This window comes from Equus asinus, chromosome X, assembly GCF_041296235.1.
Source record: "Equus asinus isolate D_3611 breed Donkey chromosome X, EquAss-T2T_v2, whole genome shotgun sequence".
Lineage (NCBI taxonomy): Eukaryota > Metazoa > Chordata > Mammalia > Perissodactyla > Equidae > Equus > Equus asinus.
The window spans coordinates 110,846,602-110,869,213 of record NC_091820.1 but is presented as its reverse complement, the minus strand read 5'-3'; the positions used below and the strand labels follow the sequence as shown (position 1 = coordinate 110,869,213).

The 22,612-nt window shown below is 41.2% G+C and overlaps 2 protein-coding genes across 3 annotated transcripts in view; one reads left to right on the top strand and one right to left on the bottom strand.

Moving 5' to 3' along the window:
• Positions 1-651: 651 nt before the first annotated feature.
• Positions 652-9,720, bottom strand: UBE2A (ubiquitin conjugating enzyme E2 A). The gene is made up of 6 exons (XM_044763837.2): positions 9,446-9,720; positions 9,252-9,332; positions 8,833-8,858; positions 3,318-3,407; positions 2,222-2,310; positions 652-1,949 (listed from the first exon to the last, which is right to left on the bottom strand). The coding sequence occupies exons 1-6, from the start codon at positions 9,487-9,489 to the stop codon at positions 1,821-1,823; spliced, it is 459 nt and encodes a 152-aa protein (XP_044619772.1). The 5' UTR covers positions 9,490-9,720; the 3' UTR covers positions 652-1,820.
• A 9,347-nt stretch (positions 9,721-19,067) lies between these two features.
• STEEP1 (STING1 ER exit protein 1) overlaps positions 19,068-22,612 on the top strand; it is a 45,765-nt gene continuing 42,220 nt past the window's right edge. Inside the window, exons 1-2 of one of the 2 annotated variants that reach the window (XM_014857542.3) lie at positions 19,068-19,277; positions 22,199-22,316. In XM_014857542.3, the coding sequence (XP_014713028.1) occupies positions 19,154-19,277; positions 22,199-22,316 (242 nt within the window). In that variant the 5' untranslated portion in view covers positions 19,068-19,153. The remainder of the gene's footprint in view (positions 19,278-22,198; positions 22,317-22,612) is intronic. The other variant, XM_014857543.3, reaches the window with a different exon arrangement.

Sequence of the window (22,612 nt, the reverse complement as noted above, 5' to 3'; positions counted from 1 at the left end):
TGCACTGAGGCTCCTTCCAGTGGCATGTCTTAAAGGGTGAGTGGGTACGTACACCTTAAGGACTTAGTTTCATTTCATTTAGCCCCCAAACAAGTAAAGAGGTGCGAGTTTCCACAAAGTCACTGTCCTTGTCTCTTTAAAGTGAGAGAGGTTTCTCCTGAGAAGAGTTTTGTTTAAACAAGATAAGATTGAGGATACCTGTACTTTCAAACTTTACATGAGTCTAAAAATACCATTTTATAGTAGCTTGGTGCTCTTTGTTTTTAAGCTAGGGCTTTAAGAGATGGAATTTCAGGATCACCAAGTTAGATCTTAGGCTCTGAGGGTGCTGGTAAATATCCACGTTTGTCTATTCTCTCCCCTTACCACAATTTCATTCCCTTGATTGACCATAAATATGTGCTGAAGTAACTTTGTTTTACTGAATACTTTACATTCTGTTAAAATGTAAAAAAAAAAACTAACACTTATGACTGAAAAGAAAAAAATGTCCTCTCCAACAGTATCTACTCTTCTCTTTTCCCTCTTCCAGAATCTGTATTTTTGCTTTTACCATAATGTTTAAGGGAGGAATTGAATAGATGAGATTCTAGTAAGCTAATACTAAAAGTTCATACTGAGCTAAAATATAATTATACCTTGACTACAAACTTTTAAGGTTATTTTTATTTACAAGTTTTGAAAAATGTACATTTTTTACATGGGTTACTTGTGCAAAGTTAGATTTAGAAGAGTGATAAATGCACAAAAGTTGACAATGGAACATCAGACAAAACATTTACAAGCTTGTCCCACTCTGCTACTTAAAGGTACTGTCTATCTAACAGTATAGATAGCCAAAGAAAGATTGCAAACGTTGACTGTAAGGTTCTTATAATACTGAAAGTGAAGGAAAAACTAAAGCATGCAGCATTAACTCAGGATTTGAGTGGAAAAGAGTTTCCCACAGATAGGCTCCCTTCCGTGAGTTAATTAAAACTCTAAAAACCAATGGGGGATTGTAAGTTTATCTAGGGTAGCACTGCTCCTTTAAAAAGATTAAAGGATCTCCAACCTTCCCTAGCTTAAAAACTAATGATTGTTTCCATTCCTCTGCTCCCACACCTCTTTAAAAAGTAAAAACCCAGAAGCCTTAGGTATTCTGAAACTTAGCGTGGGTGTGCCCAGTGACTCTTGCAAGGAGAGGATGTGTTGGTTACTACAATTGCTGCACTCCTTTGGCCGAATCCTTTAACAGTCTCCTTCCTACCAGTAACAACCGTCTTGTAATTCATATTGGTTAGATCTTAGTATCATAGCATTTTTAGCTCCATTGCTCTTCCAAAATAGATGTTTATATGGATTTGTTTCCCTGTTTTCTATAGGCCATATTCCAAACATTCACTGCTCACTCCAACACAAGTGAAGAACCAGCCAGGATGAAACACTTCAGCAGTCATTTTGTTAAAAATAACATCCTGGTCATCAAGCTACGCATAAGCACCACTTGTCTAACAATTCATTTTAAAAGCTCAGTGTGAAGTACAGTAACACAATACTGCCCTAAAACTGGAGGTGAGAGACAACAGAAAAGGAATTAAGCATTAGGAATTTTTGCACGTAACCCAGGTACAGTACATTTGATCTCATAGAGGGTGTTTTCTGATGTTCAAGGAGAGGGGAGAAGGGGTAGGGAAAGCTTGGGAAGGGAAGATGGAAACAGCACAACAGCTATTTTGCATTTAATAAAGTAAATGTAATGACACTGAGGAATAGGAAGGTGACAAACACATCAATATCTATTTTTCTTGTGACCAGCCTCTTCTTTTGCTGCACCCGGGTCAACAATCACGCCAGCTCTGTTCTACTATCGCAGAAACACGTTTTTCATATTCCCGCTTGTTCTCCTGGTACAGCTGAGCAGCCTGGCTGTTTGCTGGACTATTGGGATTGGGTTCATCCAATAGAGACTATAGAGACAATTTGTAAAAGGTCAGTTCCTCAATGCAATATATATATATATTCAAAACACTCAATTGAATTGTCCTAAGAAACAGCTAAATTTGCTCTTGGCATACTAACTTAGAGTTACATTAATCTGCTAGGGGTTAGGCAAATACATATGTTTTCTGGGGGTTTGGGTCGTAATGACTGGCCTTTTACCTTAAGTTATGACTTTCAAAAACAATTGCTAATATAAACATATCAAAGGCCACAGTTAGTCACATTAAGGAATATTCACCTGTATGGATGTTAAAATGGAAGACACATCATAGGTTGGACTCCAACGGTTCTGAAGTATGTCCAGACATATACTACCATCTGCATAGACTAAGAGCAAAGAAGAAGGCATGTTAAACATAACAAAACCATTAAGATGTTAACATCGTAGTCAAGACAAATATAGTCAAGAATACTTTGGCTTTGAGGTTTGAAAAGATTCCTAAGCTGCTTCTCAGTTCCCTTCCTAAAACGAAGAGTCATAATCATTACTAGTGACAGAATCAGGATGATCAGAGAATGTCAAATGTAATCGGTATAAAACTGGAAGATACTTAGTGCTCATTCTTCTGAAAAGACTGATGTATTATCCAGGAAATCATACACGTTTCCTAACAGAGTCCCTACCCATCCAAAGACTTGTGGGAAATTCATTCCACCAAATTTGTGAACTATATCTCCTATCTGAAGTAACAAAAGATAGCTCAGAGTTCACAAGGTTTCATTTTGGCATGAAGCTAAAAATACCCGAGACCCTGGAAAATACTTTATTAACCTGAATAAAAGGCAAGCTGTCCTAGGCTTACTACTAGGAAAAAAAAGCAAAATGTAAGTTAGAATCACCTGTGGCGCTTTTCCAATACACTATACACTTGGCCCTCAACCACAGAATCTGACATTCAGTAGGTCTGGAGTGGGGCCAGGACATCTATATTTTTTAAATGTTCCATAGTAATTCTGATCTGCATCCAAAGTTGAAAATGACTGTTCTAAACGCTAGTGAAAATAATTACAACACAAGACTACCCCAATCTGGCCTAACATTAAAAGGAAAGAAACCTAAAGAGCATCCTTATTTTTGTTTAATAAGTAAATGGTAAAAATCATGAAAAGCAGGAGGCTCTCAGACTCCCAGCAAAGGGGGACCTTCACTGCTTCAGTTCTAGGACTAAAGATCGAGACAGCAATGGACTACCAGGAACAAGTTCAGTTTCCAGGAAACAGCAAGATGCCTAAGCAAATACTCAGGTACTGCAGACAGATAAATGGGAAACGTGGAATACCTCCATAATAAAAAGTATAATCGTTTAAAATACCACGTTCAAAGTGATACTTGCCATTTGGATGAAACATCTTGGAGACAAATCTAACCGTAGGTGGTTTATTTGGATATTCTTCAGTGAATTCTATTGTCAGCTTAAATGTTCCTGTAGTTAGAAAAGAAAGGTTTAAGAAAATATAGTTATCACTTTGTTCAGCAGCACTTTGTTTTTAATGCTACATGACTTTTTTCAAGTATTAAAAGACAGAATGTAAAGATAGAGGGTAGAGAGGAAAGCGAGACCAGGTAAGAGACAGAGCTCCAGGAGCTGCTCTAAAAATGGACAGAACTGTAAGAACCAGCACCTGAGGGGATTTGTTTTTTGTTTTGCCATTATTCTCCCTCAAACTTAAACACAGCCACCTGAAACTCAAAATTACTGCCTGCAGGATAACTTTAGCCACTGTACATTGTGAAGACATTCCTAAAATCACAAAAAACTAGAGCCAAAATTTGGCCTTCTCTTTTAGAAGACTGAAAGACCTTAAAGGCCTATTTTAATCAGCTGCCATCTTAAACTCTCCAGTGATCTTTAAATGGACTAGAAAAATGAGAGTACAAAGGTTCAAAAGCCAATGCTAGAAATACAAATCAATAATCAAATTCTTTTTAAAATAGAAGGGAATAAGTATAAAAGTGTTCAATGGTTCCTTTTCATGTAAAACTCACTCCATAACGAAAACAACTGAATGTAAGCCAGAAAAAACTTCATAGTCCCTCTCAAAAACCCTTAAGTATGACTCACAAGCTAATTCACTATAAAATCAACTCAATTATTCACACTAATGGAGGGAATTAATGGCAGAAATAATTTAAAAATCACATTAGATTGCATTCATGTCTCCAGCAAATTTATCTTTTTAATGATGTTTGTTTAGGCTACTATTGAAATGGATTTATTTTACTTGAATACGTGTCAACTAAGGTATTGGGAGGCCCTAAAGCATACTAGGTTATAGACTTATCTACAAGGAATGGACACACTGGATCTCACTCAACAACTGTAGGATGTGATTTGGGGAGATTATTTCCTTCAAATGTTATTTTTAATTGGGTTTAATAAATTCAAGAAAACAATTGGGCGACTGTCTTTTCCTGACTGAAATCTCTTCAAGTAAACTTATGGGATCAATTACTAACTGGTATAAGGGGATGCATGTTCCACTGTATTACTCTGGTCCATTTAAATTACTTATTCTAATAGACCACGCTTCAGATAGAGTATCATTTGCTACTGATTCCTTCAGAGTTAGCAATTTATTTCCTCCTTGCTTCCTTTAATAGGTTTATCACCACTTAAGAAAAACAGAGAAGATTACAATCGTTCTACAGCTAGATCTATTATATATAACACCACCAAAAAGTCTGTTTCCCACCAGCGTGCTCACAAGAACAATTCACTAACAAAGTTGCCCTTGGTGTGAACATGTGTCACAAAGTTTCAGAATAAATTAAAATGCAACATATAGAGAAATATTCCCAAACTAGTGTTACTCCCTGAACTCTTTGAAAGCCACATCTGAACCAGGTATTTTATAACTAAGGACAAACAGTAAAATATTTGGAATGGACAAACATGCTATAGTCCGTCAGAACAAACTTCACCTTTACCACCACCTGGTCATAAACCCTCCTCTTTTTGAGGGAGAAAGCATAGTTCTTCCTTTTCAGTACTACTGATATTCTAATACGCAAGAGAAAGTGGGAATGAGTGTTAGTTCAAAACTCTGAGCTTCCTCATGTATCTCAAGTGTAAACACTTGGCTCAATGTTGAAATCTGATATCATCAAGGAATTGCTCCCAAATTGGGCAGATGTAAGAGTACACAGAGAGCCTAGGTACTTTAAATGAAAACCGTCATTAAATATGATCCCTAAAGGTGGTGAAGCCACACATGAGCCAGGCCTAAGGGGGAGCAGGGCAGCGGAGTGGCAATGGGCACGGGCTCTGCAGTCAGACCGAGCTGGGCTCACATCCTTGCTTTGCTCTTTACTAGTTGTGAAACCTCAGGGAAGCTGCTCAACTTGAGTAAACCTCAAGTTCCTCGTCTGTAAAATGGGGTTGACAATAGGACCCACCACATAACACTGTTGTGAGGTTGTGACACAAAGTAAGTGCTCCACAAATATTCTAGCTAAAATAATCCTAAAATTTCACATCTCTAGACCCAGCTGATGGAGGCAAAACCCAAAAAGCCAAACTTCCCTATCAGTAAGAAACACGCAGTTAATGAACTCATATGTTCAATAGTATTTTCTTTCTCATCTACATCCAACAGTCACAGTTGAATGCAAGTTGGGTACATGTGCTGGTGGCTCACAAAGCCCTCCATGTGAGCTTTCCGCCTAATACCTGCCCAGAAGTTCAACAAGGTGGTTACCTGGTCACCAAGGAAGTTAATCGGGTCTGTTAAAACAGCTCATTTAATGTCTTGAGAAGTGAAACAACCTGCTTATGTCTACCTGAATGTAACTTAGGACCTACCCAAATCTTATTCAAAGTACACATCTAAAAGGGGGTATTTCATACTTTTAGCTACATTCAACAAGCAGAACCTCTTCAGTACAACCCTCAATGCACCTTCTGAGATCCCAAACAAATGTTACGGAAATTTAAAATCCTATCATTAATATTACACAATTGAGACTAGAGTTTATCCTCTGAAAATTTAGAAGACTAGGCTTTAAAATTACTGAAAACTTAAGCCTCACCAGTGTTGTACACAATCTGTACTGATTTTTTTCATCTTCCTGAGGAGGCCACAACATTGTAAGGAAAGTATCAATTAATCCATCTATACATAGGAACCAGGAAAATTAAATAAAAGTGTTCACTGGCTGGTGTATGGCAATAGGTAGTGATATGGTTAAAGTAGACAGTGTATTTTCCACCTAAAGATATTCACAAATTCAAATTTTTGAATATTGTGTTGGCAAAGAAAACACCTGTAGGTTTTTTTTGCCATTTGGCCACGAGTTTGTGACCCCTGAGGAGAAAGCAAAGATCACGTACTTAAAAATTGTTTGGATGACTGAAAATTCGGATTTTAAGATAAAACCAAAATACTCTTCGTCATAGGATTTATTTACCTTAAAACACCCTTAGTAGATTTTAAGTGTTTCAAAGACACCAAATTCTTAAGAAGGCACCTATTATGAAAAGCAAATACTAGTATCTTACTGTGTCTATCAACAATTTTTAGATGATGTGATGGAGAATAGTTTATTCCATAGCCTTTGTATTCAGCATCCATACCAACCCCCCAATGTTCTGTTTATAGTGTAAGCTCTCAGGAACATACTCGTCTTACTTCAAGTGTGTGAAGTTAAAATACCTTTAAGACTTCCTTTTCTTAAGATTTCATCTCTTTAGCTAGGGCCTGGCTGTTCCAGAAGCTTTCATGACAAAAGGTTTACAAGGAAGCAGAAAAAGTAGTTTTGGGGCTGTCAATATATACGATAGATTGGAAATAGCAAAATCAACTATGCTACTTATCCCTAATCAGTCTTTTCCAGTAAATTCCCTAACTGTAAATAAGAGGTATTTTTGAATGGTCAAAGATATTATTTTGTAGCCACGGTCAGTGTTCTAGACACCTGAAGAAGCATCTATGGATAGCACACTGCTCAACCAAATGAATCAGAAAAGGGTACTCTCATTTAGCCCGAGTAATTCCTTTCAGTAATGCCAGGATGGAGATACACATCATCAAAAATAGAGCCAGTAATGTCAAGGGGGAAGGTCCAGGTAGATAATGGATTCCATAAGTACCTTTTCAATTCATACCACTTAAAACAACAGAAGCACCCTTGAAATATTTAAGTAGCCAACCTCCAGCAAAGTGATGTACTGTGAATAAAGCTGTGCCCCGGGTGAGGCAGTCTGAATAAAACCAGGAGGAAACAAAGAAGCCAACGAAAACAAAGTCTGTGAAAGCTAAAGCAAATACACAGTTAATCTGCACACAAAGCTCAGGGAGGAAGAACTAGCAGCAATCTAGGGGGGGAGAATTAAGTCTAGCTAGCTCCTGCTATGGATCAGTTCATATGCTTAACTGCACCAAAGTGGTATGTCTTTAGAATCACTCTCTCCTGCTGTCATGCCTTTTTATGGCAGCAATGAAGAGCACTGATCTTTACTCACGGAGTGAAGGTAGAGAGGAAGCTAAAAGTATTGAGGTGACTGTCTGTAGTGTCCTAGGAAAATCTGAGTATTGGAGACAAATTGTATAATTGGTTGATATTGACCTATCTCACTACATCTTGTGGGCTGGTAGCATCAAAAAGCAATCTGACTCCACCACCTAAGGGTGTACTGGTAGTTTGCAGAAATGTTTTTGTTCCCACCTTCAAACTGAGTTATGTGCGTGTGCGTGTATCAAATATTATGTGACCAAAGGAATATGTCATTGATTAAAAAAAAACAACAGAAAGATCCTCTCCTTTTAAAAAAGTCTTAAATATTAAAGATGTCAATCAGTAGTTCAAATACTTTTAATCATCTTTTAAATGTATTAAACTTTCAAAAACAACTACACACACACACAATTGAATGCACATAAACTCCATCAGTGCCCATTTCCTGGTTGTGATATTGTAGTATAGTCATTCAAGAAGTTACCAATGGAGAGGGGGAGTGGGGGGAAGGGTATGCAGGGTCTCTATTATTATTACTATTTATTACAATTGCACGTGACACTATAATTACCTCAAAATAGAAAGTTTAAAAAAATCCTTAAAAAGCAATTAACGTGTGTGTTTTTAAAAGTCTAACCTAAATCCATTGAAAAATCACACAGCCATAGATATATGTAGTACCTTCGAGTAGGTTGGACACTGGCCAAGAGAATACATACATTAAAGCTACCCTCAATTCTGAAGCTGTTTTGAGATTACTGACCATGAAGTCTTGATAAAAGCACACACTGAAAACTCATTTAAAAAGAAGAAACAATATTATACTCAAACTGGCCAGTAAAGGTGCCATTAAAGACCATCTTAGAGCAGTGAGGCTGACAGGCATTCGATGCCAAATTGTAGAAACCAGATAGTGTGAGCAAGGGATTCTGGCATCCATTCAACATCCAACAAACACACATTAAGCACCTGCTGAACACAGTTTCCACCCTTGTGGTAGAATTCTGAACCAGATGGTCTCCGGGATCTCTGAGTCTATCAGCAAGTGGTTGGGTGGATATTAACTCAGTATCTTGATGAGGGGGCTGAATTTAGCAGGATCACAGCCCAAACCTCAAAATCCGTTAACATCAGTGCTATGATGTGCCTTTTAAAACGTGATTGCCTTACCCAGATTTTTTTTTTAAAAAAGAAGCAAGCAAGAAAAAAGATGCAGTTGTAGGCAAGCGGACAATCGCCAGAACAACCTGCCACATATTGGATTCCACTCAAGCCTTTAGTAGGCAGAGGCTAGGGAGAAGCTGGTTCCTAAGTAGGAGGCACTTCCAGGAGGACTGAGAACCCTTTCCCCAGCTGATCAGGCTCCTGAAAGGTGGGTAAAGAAATTCTCTTACCATCCTCAAACGGGGTCCCTTCAGGCCTGCAACACAGAGAAAAAAAGAGTCAATTCCTGCTTAAGGGGCTTCCATCTCCCTGGTTCATCTTAGGAGATGGCTATTCCAAGCTCAGCCAACTCCACCCTCTCCTGGGTCGCAAAGCCACGACAAATAGATGTTTCGGGCTCAGGCACACAGTACAGGCCGCCGCGCCTAAACGCCACCACTCCCCGCCCCGCCCCCCTAAGAACCCCAAACGGTTCCCCTGGCAGCGGGAACTGAGCTAATCGAGGCACAGGCTCCGGGGAGGCGCCTAGGCCCTGCCAGACTCAAACACCTCCCCTCGGCCCTCCGCCTTCGCCAGGGGCCCGTCCCGGAGGGCACACGGAGCCAGCCCGCCGCCCCATCCCTCGGCCCCACCCGGAACGCAGACTCACCCGAAAATGACCGCGTTCCAAACCATTATGTTGTTCTCGGACGGGGCCCCGCTGACTCCGGCCGGAGGATCCTCCTGCAACCTTCGGAGACACAGACAGGGGACCCGCCATCCGGCACTCGCGGCCGCGCCCCCCCGCCCGCCCCGCCCGCCCCGGCCGGCAGCCCCGGCCTCGGCGCCGGCCCTGTCAGTTACCTCTTGAAGTCCCGCATAAGGCGCCGCCGAGCCGGGGTGGACATAGCTCTAGCGGGGTCAGGAGTGGGGCATACACCGAGGTCTCGGCTCCCCGCGGTGGCTGAGGAGGCCGAGGAGGCTGCAGAAGCCGAAGAAGCCGACGAGGAAGCTCCCAGAGGAACGGCACTGCCTCTCCGAAGTCGAGGGTCGGTCTGGCGCCGGCTAAGCACCACCCCGGAGTAGACCGGGGCTGAACCAACCTGGAAGGAAGGGGGGGGGGGGAAGCCGGACCGGCCGTACCAAGACGGGGGGGGTTGGGGAGGAAAGTTGCTGAGGTCATTAAACCCCAGCGGGAGGCGGCGAGCGCCGGGCGGTCCTGGGGTGAGAGGCAAGCGGCGGGGCGAACAAAAGCCTGTAATTCACTAGGATTTCGTGGTGGAAGGGGTCCATCTCCACCTGCCAAGTCGAAGACGAACCCTGGGAAGCTTTCTTCTGTTTTCTTTTTCTATTTTTTTTTTTTTTTTTGAGACCAGATCACTTATTAAAGGGCGCACTGTGGATGGTGGGAGTAGGATGAAGTTCCAAACTAGAGGAGGAGGGAGTGGGCGGAGGCAAAACCGATTATCAAAAAGCGGGAACTCTAGGATGCACACCTCCTGCGGACACAGGAGACTGGGGAGGAGTGTGTGTGACTGGGTAAAATCACTGAAGATCGGAAGAACAAATCGGCCTCGACTACGAAAGTGGGCTGTGAATCCCTTTTCTAGAGCATGAAGATGCGGGATTCGGGTCCCAACATTTAGGCCAATTGATCACCCCAAAGCAGAATACAATGGTGTTGTGTGTCCTGGGGGAAGGGGATGAGAGCTTAAGGCGGACAGAATGAGGTTTTAGCTCTGGGCACTCACAATTTGGCTCTGGAACCACATTTCCCCTTGGCAGTTCAACAAGCCAAGCAGCTACTATATGTTCAGAAGAATCCAAGGTATGAGAATATCCGACTGCAGAGAACTGAAGGGGCGGTGAGTCTGAAGGAAAAGCAACAGTAAGATGCGCGTGAAAAAGCTGCGGGCTGCGGGGAAGAGTCTCAGTTAGTACGTGGACCTGCAAAAGCAATAACAGTTTTGAAGAATAATTTTTAAAGCTCAACCCAAAACAACCTAGAAGGGAGGCAACATACTCATTTAAGAATTTTTGAAAATATGAGAAAAGTAGGTCTGAGTTAAGTCCTGGAGAGTTTTGAATGCCAAGCTAATGGATTCCTTGGAAGGTGGTTGAGCAGAGAAGCAACATGATTAGAGCTGTGCTAATCGGAGATGGGCTCCAGGAGAGCAGCCAGGAGACTCTTGAAGTATTCTAGGCGAGAGATCCTGAACCAGGCAGTGATGATAAAAATGGAGAGGAGGGGATGAATGGGGAGGACTTGGCAACAGTTGAATGGGGAGGGGGGGCAAGAGAGAGGAAGGAATCAACCATAATTGGGGTTTGAAGATAACTGGGGGCTTGAAGTGCCATTAAGAGAATTAGGGAATAGAGGGGGAGGGACAATTTTGGCAGATGAAATTTGGGGACTTACTGAGTTCATGGGACTGGTGAGACACCCGTGTGAAGATGTCCAGAAGATATCAGACGTGCAGAGATTTGTTTCTAACATGGGAGCAGGAGGCATTTGACAATGGTAGTAATTCTAGCTGCTGCTTAACAACAGGTACCTCCATGGGCAAGGATTTATATCTCCTATTAACTCCAACATATCAGTTAAGGCAAGTCTCCCTAATAGTATCACATTATGGCCATGGTGGAAAGGGCATACAAAAATATGTGAAAACCTCCTTTTCCTCTCATCTAGGAACTTGCAGTCACTAGTACACACATATGAAATCAATAAAAGCAAGATCTACCAAAGCAAGTGCATTAGTTTTCTTTTGCTGCTTCACAAATTACCGCAAGTTGTTGGCCAAGTTTAGCTCCTTGTGGTTGTAGGACTCAGGCCCCCATTTCCTCACTGGCTGTCCACAAGGGATCATTCTCAGATCCTAAATGTCACCCACATTACTTGGCACATGGCCTACTCCATCTTCAAAGCCAGCAGCAGAAAATTTCTCTCCCATCAAATCCCTTTTATGCTTTGAATCTCTTTCTTTAGCAAGAGCCACGTTCACTTTAAGGGCTTATCTGATTAGGTCAGGCCCATCCCAGTTCTCTCCTTATCTTAAAATCATCTGATTTGGGACCTTAATTACATCTGCAAAATTCCTCCACAGTAGAACCTAGGTTAGTGTTTGATTGAATAACAGGAAAAAGGTGTGTGTACATCAGACCAGGAATCTTGAGGAAGGGGTAGCATCTTAGAATTCTGCCTACCAGAGCAGCAGCAAGATACATAGCAGAAGCCTGTGAAGCCGCAAACACTGAGGGACTGCATGGCAGGGGAATCATCAGTCTGGTGGGTTCAGAACAAGCTTCCTGGAATGGGCCTATTTCAGCTTTGTTTCAAAAAGGATGAAAGCAGGGCTTGGGAGAGAAGAACTCAAGGAGTTTCTGTGAGGGCAACAGCACAAACAAGGACATGGAGCTAAAGCATGTTCTGGGCACAGTAAGCAGATTAGTGTGGCTAATGGGAAATGATGAGACCTCTGCTTAGAAAAGGGAAGGTGACAGAAGATGCCCTCAAGTGCAAGGATGAGGAATGTAGGCTTGATAGGCAACTTTTATAGGTGATTAAGCCTGAGAAATGTACTGAAAACATCCTACTGAGGAGCAGCATATACTGTACTGGAGAGTAGGAAAGAGACTGGGAAGCTCCTGCCACTGGATGTAAATACTTGAAATTGATTGAAGGCTGGAAATGTATGTGAGTTTATTGTAGGCTTGTCTGCTTTCTGAATCTACTTTGCTCTCCCTTCCTTGGACTACCTAATCAAGAAAACTCAGGAGCATGAACCCAGCAGTCTGGAAGCCCCACGACACCAGGCTATGAGGAGAGCATTCCCTGACTACACAATGGAATTGCACTGCAGGAACGCTGGGCCCCCTCATTCCTCATCACAAGCAGGGTTGTCATAGCAAGATGCAACACAGAAGATTGTTCTCCAGCACAGATGATTATCAGGCTAGAACACACTAACTATAGCAGAGTTGGCCAAGCATTCCTTCCACCCCCTTTTCACCTTGACATCTTGAAGAAATACCCTCTTCATAGCCAAGCATCCCGCCTCCCACCACCAAGAGCAGGGGTCAAGAAACTAGAAGTCTTTTTCAATTTAAAGAAAAGTGTGCTTGCGATGCAGCTGCAGGGAAGATAAAAAATTCCAAATTGTCCACAGGCAAGGATTTGAGAATTTTCCTAAAAGGGAGGACTGTGAAATATGGGAATATATGACTAGAAAAATTGTGGGATTTCATTCATGAAGATTTCAAAATTCAGAAGAGATTGTGATTTTCTTGAACTGTTTTTGGGTTAGAGGGAGAGACTAAATAAACGATCATTTCCTACCTTATCAGCCTGTGAGGCTGTATTTCTGTTGGAGGCAAAGGAATTTTATTTTCCTATATAGTTTCCACTTCTACTGATAAAATTTAGTACAAACATCAACTAAGAAACAGCAGAAAACAAAATCAAAAGTTTTTTCTTGACTCCAATAATCTCAGAAGACAAGTCAAGAGAATCACTTATGGAAAACAATAGTTGTCACAGTGCGTGCTTTTGGCAATAAAAGCAGTAGTATGCTGTCCATCTATAGCCCCTAGGACAGAAGGAGAGAATGGGGGGGGGTGGAGATGAAAAAGTAGAAGGAGGAGGAGGAGAGAGGAGGGAAAAATAGTGAAGGGCAGAGAAATGGGGAAATGAGGGCCACAAACATAGGATTTCACTACTGGCTGAATTGCTGACGCAAGGGAAACCAAGACATGGCATGGTAGGCTAAATAGTGCTCTCGAGTCTTCTCTCCACCACCAAAATCTCCATGTCCTAATCTCTGGAACCTGTGAATATGTTTCCTTATATGGCAGAAGGGACTTTGCAGATGTGGTTAAATTAAGAATCTTGAAATGGGAAGAGTATCCAGGATTAAATGGGTAGGCCTGATGTAATCATAGTCCTTTATAAGAGGGAAGGAGGAGCCCAAGTTCAAAGAGAAGGCCAAGAAATGATGGAAACAGAGACTGGAGTGATACACCACCAGCCAAGGAGCCAAGGGATGCTGGCAGTCTCTAGAAGCTAGAAGAGGCAAGGAATGGATTTGCCCCTGGAGCCTCTAGGAGCGACCAGCCCTAGACATCTTGACTTTAGACCAGTGAGATTGATTTTGGATTTCTGATCTCCAGAACTGTAAGATAATAAATTTGTGTTTTCTTAAGCCACTAAACTTGTGGTAATTTGTTACAGCAGCAATGGGAAGCTAATAGACATGGCAACAGTGTTACACATGGGAATTCAATCAAACCATCCACATCTTCCAGCAAACTACAACCAAATCCAACCTGACATCTTTTTTTCCTGTGGCCTGCAAGCTAAGAATGGTTTTCTATATTTTTAAGTGGCTCAAAAACTCAAAAGAAGAATAATATCTAGTAATATTTCGTGATGCATGAAGACAATATGAAATTCAAATTTCAATGTCTATAAATAAAGTTTCACTGGGACACAGCCACAGGCTTTCAGTTATGTATTGTCTGTGGCTGCTTTTGTGCTACAATGGTAGAGTTGAGTAGCCGTGACACAGACCACATGTGGCGCTCTCATCACTTCACACTGTTGGTCAGTGCGCTACAAATCGCAGTGGTTTATGACTTGACAGTGTTTTGAGTGCCACGTGTATCACCATATTGTGATATCTTGGTTTTTTTTTTTATTACAAGTGCATAGCTGTTATGTTAAAACAAGAAAATAAAAGTGGATTTTGAATATCATGCTTTTAAGGCACAGTGGAGTGTAAATTACTTGGTTATCAAATTAGATGTCAAATCATCGTGTTTATTACAACATGACACTGTAGCATTGCTAAAAGGACACAATATACATCAACATTAACAAACTACATGCTAATCACAGTGTCCCAACTCGCAGGAAAGCAATGGATGGAAGAATTGGAAAGTTTAAAATGGAACATCTTATCAAAGTAGAACTCTTCACAAAAATAAAAATGAAAATGAGGCTGCAGGCAGAGTTTCTGAGTGGCTCATTTGTTAGCCAAGCAAGGAAAACCATTCACTGATGGTGAGTTAATTAAACCGTGTTTGATTGCAGAAGCCAAAGAAATATGTCCAGGAAAAATAAACTTTTTAAGGACGATTAGCCTTTCAGTGAGAATAGTGGCTCAAAGAGTTGAGAACATTGGAAGCAACATCAATAGTCATTTAAAAAACAGGGCAAATGATTTCAAGGTTTTCCTTGGCTCTTGATGAGTTGACAGATGTTACAAATATTTCTGTGTTGTTGTGGTTTACTCAAAGAGTTAATACTGAGCTTAAAGTGATGGAAGAATTGGCCTGTATGGATGGCTGTGTGAAACAACTGCAGATGAGAATATTTTCAAAGAAGTCGAGAAAATACTAACTCAATACAAGCTGAAGTAGAAACAGGCTAGTTGGACAAATGTTCAAAGCTTGTGAAAATGTAAGTTGTTTAAATCCTATGGTTATTCACCGTGTTATTAAACAGCAGGTACTTTGCAGGAAAATATTTGAATCTATCTTGTGTCTTTCAACAATTAGTGTTAACAGTGAACTTCATTCACTCTCACAGACTAAAACCATTGTCAGTTTCATGAATTTTTGTCAGAAATAGAAGCTGAATATTCTAACTTGCTCTACTGACAGCACTTGAATAGCTTAGCAGTGGTAAAGTTTATTGAGGTTTTTTCCTTTGAGCTCAGGGCTGAGACGGAAAAATTTCTAAACTAGAAGAACCACCCTCAGCCACTATTATTGAACAGTGAATGGTTTTTGAAATTAGCTTTTGCTATAGACTTGATAATGTTGCTTAATGAAGTTAACCCAAAATTACAAGGCAAAACACTGCTTACGTGGGAAACTTATACTGCAGTGAAGTCATTTTGATAACAACTAACATTGTTTGAATCACAAGTAATGTCAAGTTACTTTAATTGCTTGGGTGCTGTCAAAAGTTAAGACAAAAATCAAGATTTGCATTGCCACACAAATTTGCAGTGGATATGCTTTCTGAGTTCAAATTACAGCTCCAGTGGCATTTTTTAAATTTTACTTTTCATTTTTCTCCCCAAAGCCCCCCAGTACATAGTTGTGTATTTTTAGTTGTGGGTCCTTCTAGTTGTGGCATGTGGGACGCCGCCCCAGCATGGCTTGATGAGCGGTGCCATGTCCACACCCAGGATTCCAACTGGAGAAACCCTGGGCCACCGAAGTGGAGCACACAAACTTAACCACTTGGCCACGGGGCCAGCCCCTCCAATGGCATCTTTTGAACCTCAGTGCAAAGTGCAAAGGAAATTTCTATATTCAAAATCAATTTAACTGTGCAATCGAGGAGCTTCCACCTAGACTTCATTTGGAAGTGATTATTCAGCAATGTAATGGCATGCTAAAAGGCAAATATCAAGAGAAGAATCTAATTGAATTCTATAAATGCCTTCTAAGAGATGAATATGCTCAATTAAAATCGGATGCTTGTGGATTGATATCAGTATTTGGCAGCACTTATCTGTGTTAAAAAATTTTCAAAGATGAAATACATAAAATCTCATTACAGATAAGCATTTACAGATGAATATTTGCAACTGAGTTTTTATTAAGAGCTTTATTAACAGTCACTTGCAGTTTGTTGATTCTTTTGAAAAAATCAAGTTGTAAACTTTTATTGCAAATTAAAAATGAGCCTCTTAAAAATCTGAACTTGAACAGATATGAAACAATTTAAAAACCTTTAAAGGTGTATTAAGATTGCAACTGATTTTGATGATAGGGAACACTCACTCTGAACCCTAATTAAGTGAAATATTATCCCTCTCTATAAAAGAATGCCATTCTTCTCATGAGTAGACCTGTATTACAAAAAATTATATTCAATTATTAATTATATTTTGAATTTCATTAAGAAAACATTTGTGGAAATTTGTTTTCTCTCTTGTTATATGAGTACCTACATAATGTTCTTGATTTTTCCTCTTGGCCCTCAAAGCCTAAAATATTTACTCTCTAGCCCTTTACACAAAAAGTTTACCCAACTCTGCACTAGACTAAGCCACATGAGGGGAGTGAGACTATTTATAATTGATCACTATACAACCAATATATAGCACAGTGCTTGACACACAGTAGAGGATCAATACATACTGAATAACATAGGAACTTAGGGATGACATTGGACTAAGACCTAAGGAGCAGGGGCTGGCCCAGTGGCATAGTGGTTAAGTTTGTGTGCTCTGCTTTGGTGGCCGGGGGTTCACTGGTTAAGATCCTGGGTGCAGACCTACACACCACTCATTAAGCCATGCTGTGGCGGCATCCCACATAGAAGAACTAGAAGGACCTACAACTATGATATACAACTATGTACTGGGGTTTTGGAGAGGGGAAAAAAAAAAGACAAGATTGGCAACAGATGTTAGTTTAGGGCCAATCTTCCTCACCAAAAAAAAAAAAAAAAAACCCAAAAAACAAAAAAACCAAAGACCTAAGGAGCAAACACTGTGATTCTTTAAGACTTGAATTGATATTTCTTTTACACTTTATTTAACTCATGTTCATTCAAGGGCTAGCATATTGCTTTGAATTCTCATTGGTTTACATCTTGTGTCTCTTGAACACTATACTCCTTCCAGCCAACCTGTCAATTTTCTAGTCACAAGCTCCTGCTATCTTCAGTAATTTCTCTGTTAAAAATCTACTATCCTGGTGTCATCATTTGGATTATTGAAGTTATCCAATGTAAACTGTCTCAGTGTTTTTATTCTGGATTGCTCCAGGCTCCTGCTGTTCTCCACAAAGAGCATCTGGGAGAGTCGCTGGGTTGGGGAGGGAAGGGTGGAAGATGTTCCCTTATACCTGGGGCAAACAGGGTCATTAAGAGGCCTCGATCTGGAAATCATTTACATGATTAGAGTCTAGTATCCAGAATATATAACAAACTCTCACAATTCAACAGTAAAATGACAATCCAATTAAAAATGGGCAAAGGCTTTGAATAGACATTTTCTCCAAAGAAGATATATAAATGACCAACAAGCATGTGAAAAGGTGCTCAACATCATTAGCCGTCGGGGAAGGCAAATAAAAACCACAATGAGCTACCACTTCACACTCACCAGGATGGCTATAATAAAAAGACAGACAAAGATAATTACTGGTGAGGACGTGAAGAAATCAGAATCTCCCCTCCCATACTTTCCTGATGGGAATGTAAAATGGTAGAGCCACTTTGGAAAACACTCTTGGCAGTTCCTCAAAAGGTTAAACATAAAGTTCCCGCATAACCCAGCAATTCCACTCCTAAGTATACACCCAAGAGAACTAAAAACATATGTCCTCACAAAAGCTTGTACACCAATGTTCACAGTAGCATTAGTCATTATATCCAAAAAGTGGAAACAATCCAGTGCCCATAAACTGATGAATGTATAAACAAAATGTGGTATATTCATACAACAGAATATTATTCAGCCATAAAAAGGAATGAAGTTCCTTTTAACTGATTCATTACTAATTCTTACAGATTCACACTACAACATGGATGAACCTTGAAAATACTGTGCTAAATGAAAGAAGCCAGACACCACTGACCACATATTGTATGATTTCATTCATATGAAATGTCCAGAAGAGGCAAAACTGCAGAGATAGAAAGTAGATTAGTGACTGCCAAAAGCTGGAAACAAGGTGAGGAGTGACTGCTAACAACGTGGAATTTCTTTCTGGGATGATGAAAATGTTCTGGCATTAGATAGTGGTGATGGTTGCACAACTTTGTGAGTATACTAAAAAAACACTGAATTATAGACTTTATTTTTAATTTTAATTTTTTTTTGGGTGAGGAGGAGTGGCCCTAAGCTAACATCCATTGCCAATCTTCCTCTTTTTGCTTGAGGAAGATTGCCACTGAGCTAACATCTGTGCCAATCTTCCTCTATTTTGTATGTGGGTCACCGCCACAGCATGGCTTAACAACGAGTGTGTCGGTCCATGTCTGTGATCTGAACCTGCCAGCCCCTGGCTGCCAAAGCCAAGTGCATTAACTTAACCACTTAACCAGCCCTGAATTATACACTTTAAAAGGGTGAATTTTATGTTATGTGAATTATATCTCAACTTTAAAAAGATGCCTCTACTTCATTAGGTACTCATCCTGAATACAGCCATTAAAATCAAAATCATATTTAGAGGCACACCTAAAATCTGTATTATGCATATAATGTGTAAATACAGTCTTTTGTTATATCCGGTTTATATATATGTATATAAATGCATATACTTAGGCATACGTGTATAGAAATATAAACAAATAATTTAAATAATATTAAGAGCGTCCCAAGTAAAGCGCTCCTGGCTAACCTAGGCCAAATCAAAGGAGGTTCTGGTCGGCTCAGGGCGGCCCCTGCGCATCTTAGCCTAATGGGACAGCCCGGAAGTCCACGTGCCTACTACTGACACGTGACCAGAGTTACGTAGGGGAAGGGCCCGACGCACGTCTGTGACGTCATTTCTGCGCGACCCTTAGTTTTGCTGTGAGTTTTCCGGCTGCTCCTCTGAACTATGCCTAAGGTAGTGTCCCGGTCGGTAGTCTGCTCCGACACCCGGGACCGGGAGGAATATGATGATGGCGAGAAGCCCCTCCACGTCTACTACTGTTTGTGCGGCCAGATGGTCCTTGTGCTGGGTGAGTAGTCGGGAGCTGCGGGGTGTCTGCAAAGAGCGAAACTGCGCATTCTCCGGGGCGAATTTCCTTGGGCTGTGATCTGGGAGCCGCGTCTCTGAAGATTGGTGGGCTTTCCCTCTCCATCAAAATGCTCCCTACACGTCAACGCCCCACTCCAGGGAAGCTTTTCTGGTTTCTGTTTAGCCTTGTGATTACGTATCCAGCCTCCCGCCAAAAGAAATGCCTCCTTCAGGAAAAAAAACGCTGTATCTCCCTCTCCTCCGACTCCGCCTCTGGAAACTTTGTAACCTGCTGGATGCAAGGATGCTGTAAAGCTCTTATTTTGGACGAAAATAAAACCCTCCCTGATCCTACATTCTCTTCCAGCTATAACCCCATTTCTTTGCTTTTTTTTGTTTAAAGATTTTATTTTTCCTTTTTCTCCCCCAACCCCCCCCCCCCCGGTACATTGTTGTGTATTTCTTTTTAGTTGTGGATCCTTCTAGTTGTGGCATGTGGGATGCTGCCTCAGCATGGCTTGATGAGCGGTGCCATGTCCCCACAGGATCCCAACTGGTGAAACCTTGGGCCGCCAAAGCGGAGCGCACAAACTTAACCACTCGGCCATGGGGCCGGCCCCTTCTTTGCTTCTTTTATAGCAAAATTTGTAAGAAGAGTTGCCTATATTGGCTGTCTCTGCATCCTCACTTCCCATTCCCCCTTGACCTCACTTCAGACAGACTTTCCTTCTTACCTCACCATCTAAACCATATTTGTCAAGATTACTAACTGAATATGTTACCAGTTCCAGTGGTCAATTATCAATGCTCATTTTAATCCCCCTCTCAGTGGCATTTGACAGATCATCACTCTATCCTTGAAACACTTTCATTTGCATCCCAGACTCCACGCTCTCCTGATTTTCCTCCTACCCCGATTTTGCCCTTTCTCAGTGTCTGGCTCGTTTTTCTGTTGCAGACTTTAAGGCAGTGCATGGCCTTAGCGCTCAATCCTCTCACCCATGCTCAATCTGTCCTCATTCCCTAGGTGATCTCAACCATTCCCGAGCTGTAAATACCATCTACGTGCTGATGGCTCCCAAGTGTGTTCATATTTAACCTACACCTCTCCTCAAATGCCAGCTACCTATCCAGCCTCTCCACTTGGATGTCTAAAAGGCCTCTCAAGGAGATCATATTCAAAATTAACTTCGTGAGCCCCTCTTCCCTGCTCTCACCATTCTCCTCAGTCTGACCTATTGAAGTCAGTAGTACCAGTATCAGTCAGTATCTCAGAATCAGTCCTGACTTCTCCATCCAGTCCATCAACAAATTCTGCAGCTGCTTCCTTGAAAATCTATCCTGACTCTGACTGCTTCTTACCACCTCCATTCTGCCACTCTAGTCCAAGCCAACAGCATCCCTCATCTGAACTGCCACAGTAGTTTCTTGCTCTCCACTCTTTATCCCCACTGGTCTATTTCCACACGGCAGCCAGAGTTCTGTTGCAAACCAGTGTTTTCCTATAATGTCAAGAATAAAACCAAAGTCCATACCAAGACCCTGCATGATCAGACCCCGGCTACCTCTCAGACTTCATCTTTTAACACTCTTCCCCTTGTTCACTTCATTCGAGCTACAGTGGCCTTCTTGATTTTTCTCCATCATGTTAAAATGTGCCTGCCCGCAGGGCCTTTGGGATTGGTATTTCTTCTGCCTCGAACACTCTTCCTTCAGTGCTTCCTTATTTCATTCACGTCTCTGCTGAAATGTCACTTCCTTAGAAAACTTCCCTGACTGCCTTATCTCCAGGGGCATCCCTGTCACTCTCTGTCCTCTTACCCTGTCTGAGTTTTCTTGGGAGCACTTATCACGAACTGAATCATTGTTCATCCTCTTAACATCCTAATTTTTTTATTGGCACTTGTCATTATCTAAGATCATATCATATAATTATTATTTTTAAATTTTCTGTCTCCTCCACTAAACTGTAAACCTCATCAGGTCACGGACTTTGTTTTGTTCTTTGCTGAATCCCCAGCACAGCGTTCAAACTGCGTCTGGTACATGGAGGGCCCTCTCATATTTGTGGGCAAATGAATTCTTTTTGATCACCGAGGGTTGGATCTGAATTCTTGTTCTGCTTCTTATTAAATGTGTGGCAGATCTCTCACCCTTCCCTTCCTAAGCCTCAATGTCCTCATCTTTAACTAGGAATAATAAATGTCTACTCCACTAGGTCGTTGGGAAGAGTAATGAGCTAATGTGCCAACTGCCTGCTATTCTCTAGCTCCCTCTGCACCTCCCCCATTAATCCAGTCACTCTGATCACTTGACTTCTCTGTGATCCTTTAGGTACTTAATTTGCATTATATCAGTTTTCCATCTGCTTTATAACTGTAGCTAATTTATTTCCTGTATGTTTTTATTGTTTTCAGCTTAAAATGCCTCTCAGTGGGATGGATCATTTGCATACCATGTGTAGCATACCGCCTACCCTCTCTCTCCTTTTGTAAGCATTTATCCACTTTCCCAACACCTTTCTCATGGGCGTCACAGGACACTGGATTGTCTCTTCTGATTCTAAGGCATTATAACACAACCCAAGTGTGCCACGATCACAGAAATGCTCATAGAAAACTTGAATTGCAGTGCTGGCAAGGACTTTTGAGATAATATAATCTATTCATCCTTCAAATAAGGAAAAATACCCCAAAAGAGGAAGTGATTTGCCAAAGATGGCCAGAGTAGTAATAGAGCTGGAACTAAAATCCAGGTCTCCTGACCCCAAGTCATTTTCAGTTGGAAAATTCAATAATAGGCTTCAGTAAGCATAGTAATTATAGTAAAAATTACAGTGCTAAGGGCCCCACTGAAAACTTCTGATTGCCTCAGGGTATTTTTCAGTGCCTCTATTGACCAAATCTTTCTCCATTCCTTCAGACTGTCAGTTAGAGAAATTGCCCATGAGGCCCCGGGATCGGTCCCGTGTGATTGATGCTGCCAAACACGCCCACAAGTTTTGTAACACAGAAGATGAGGAGACTATGTATCTTCGGAGGTAAGAGGTTGATCTTCTCTGTCTGAGATTTCTTTATTACATTGGGGTCTAGTTCTAGGGAATATAAATAGCCCATCTACTGTCAAACAGGTCAGCCATTTGGGCCCGATACTTTGATGTTTGTGGTAGTTCTCTAACTTCTCTTAATACAGCAATATCTTTATTGTGCTTTGTTGAAGTGGTGCTGAGATGTGATTCTATTGCCATCTGATAGCTGTAATGTGGGTTTTTTTGTGAGTAGAATGGGTTCATTCAACCTGTAATCTCTTGGAGTATACCATGGGCCAGACGCTGAG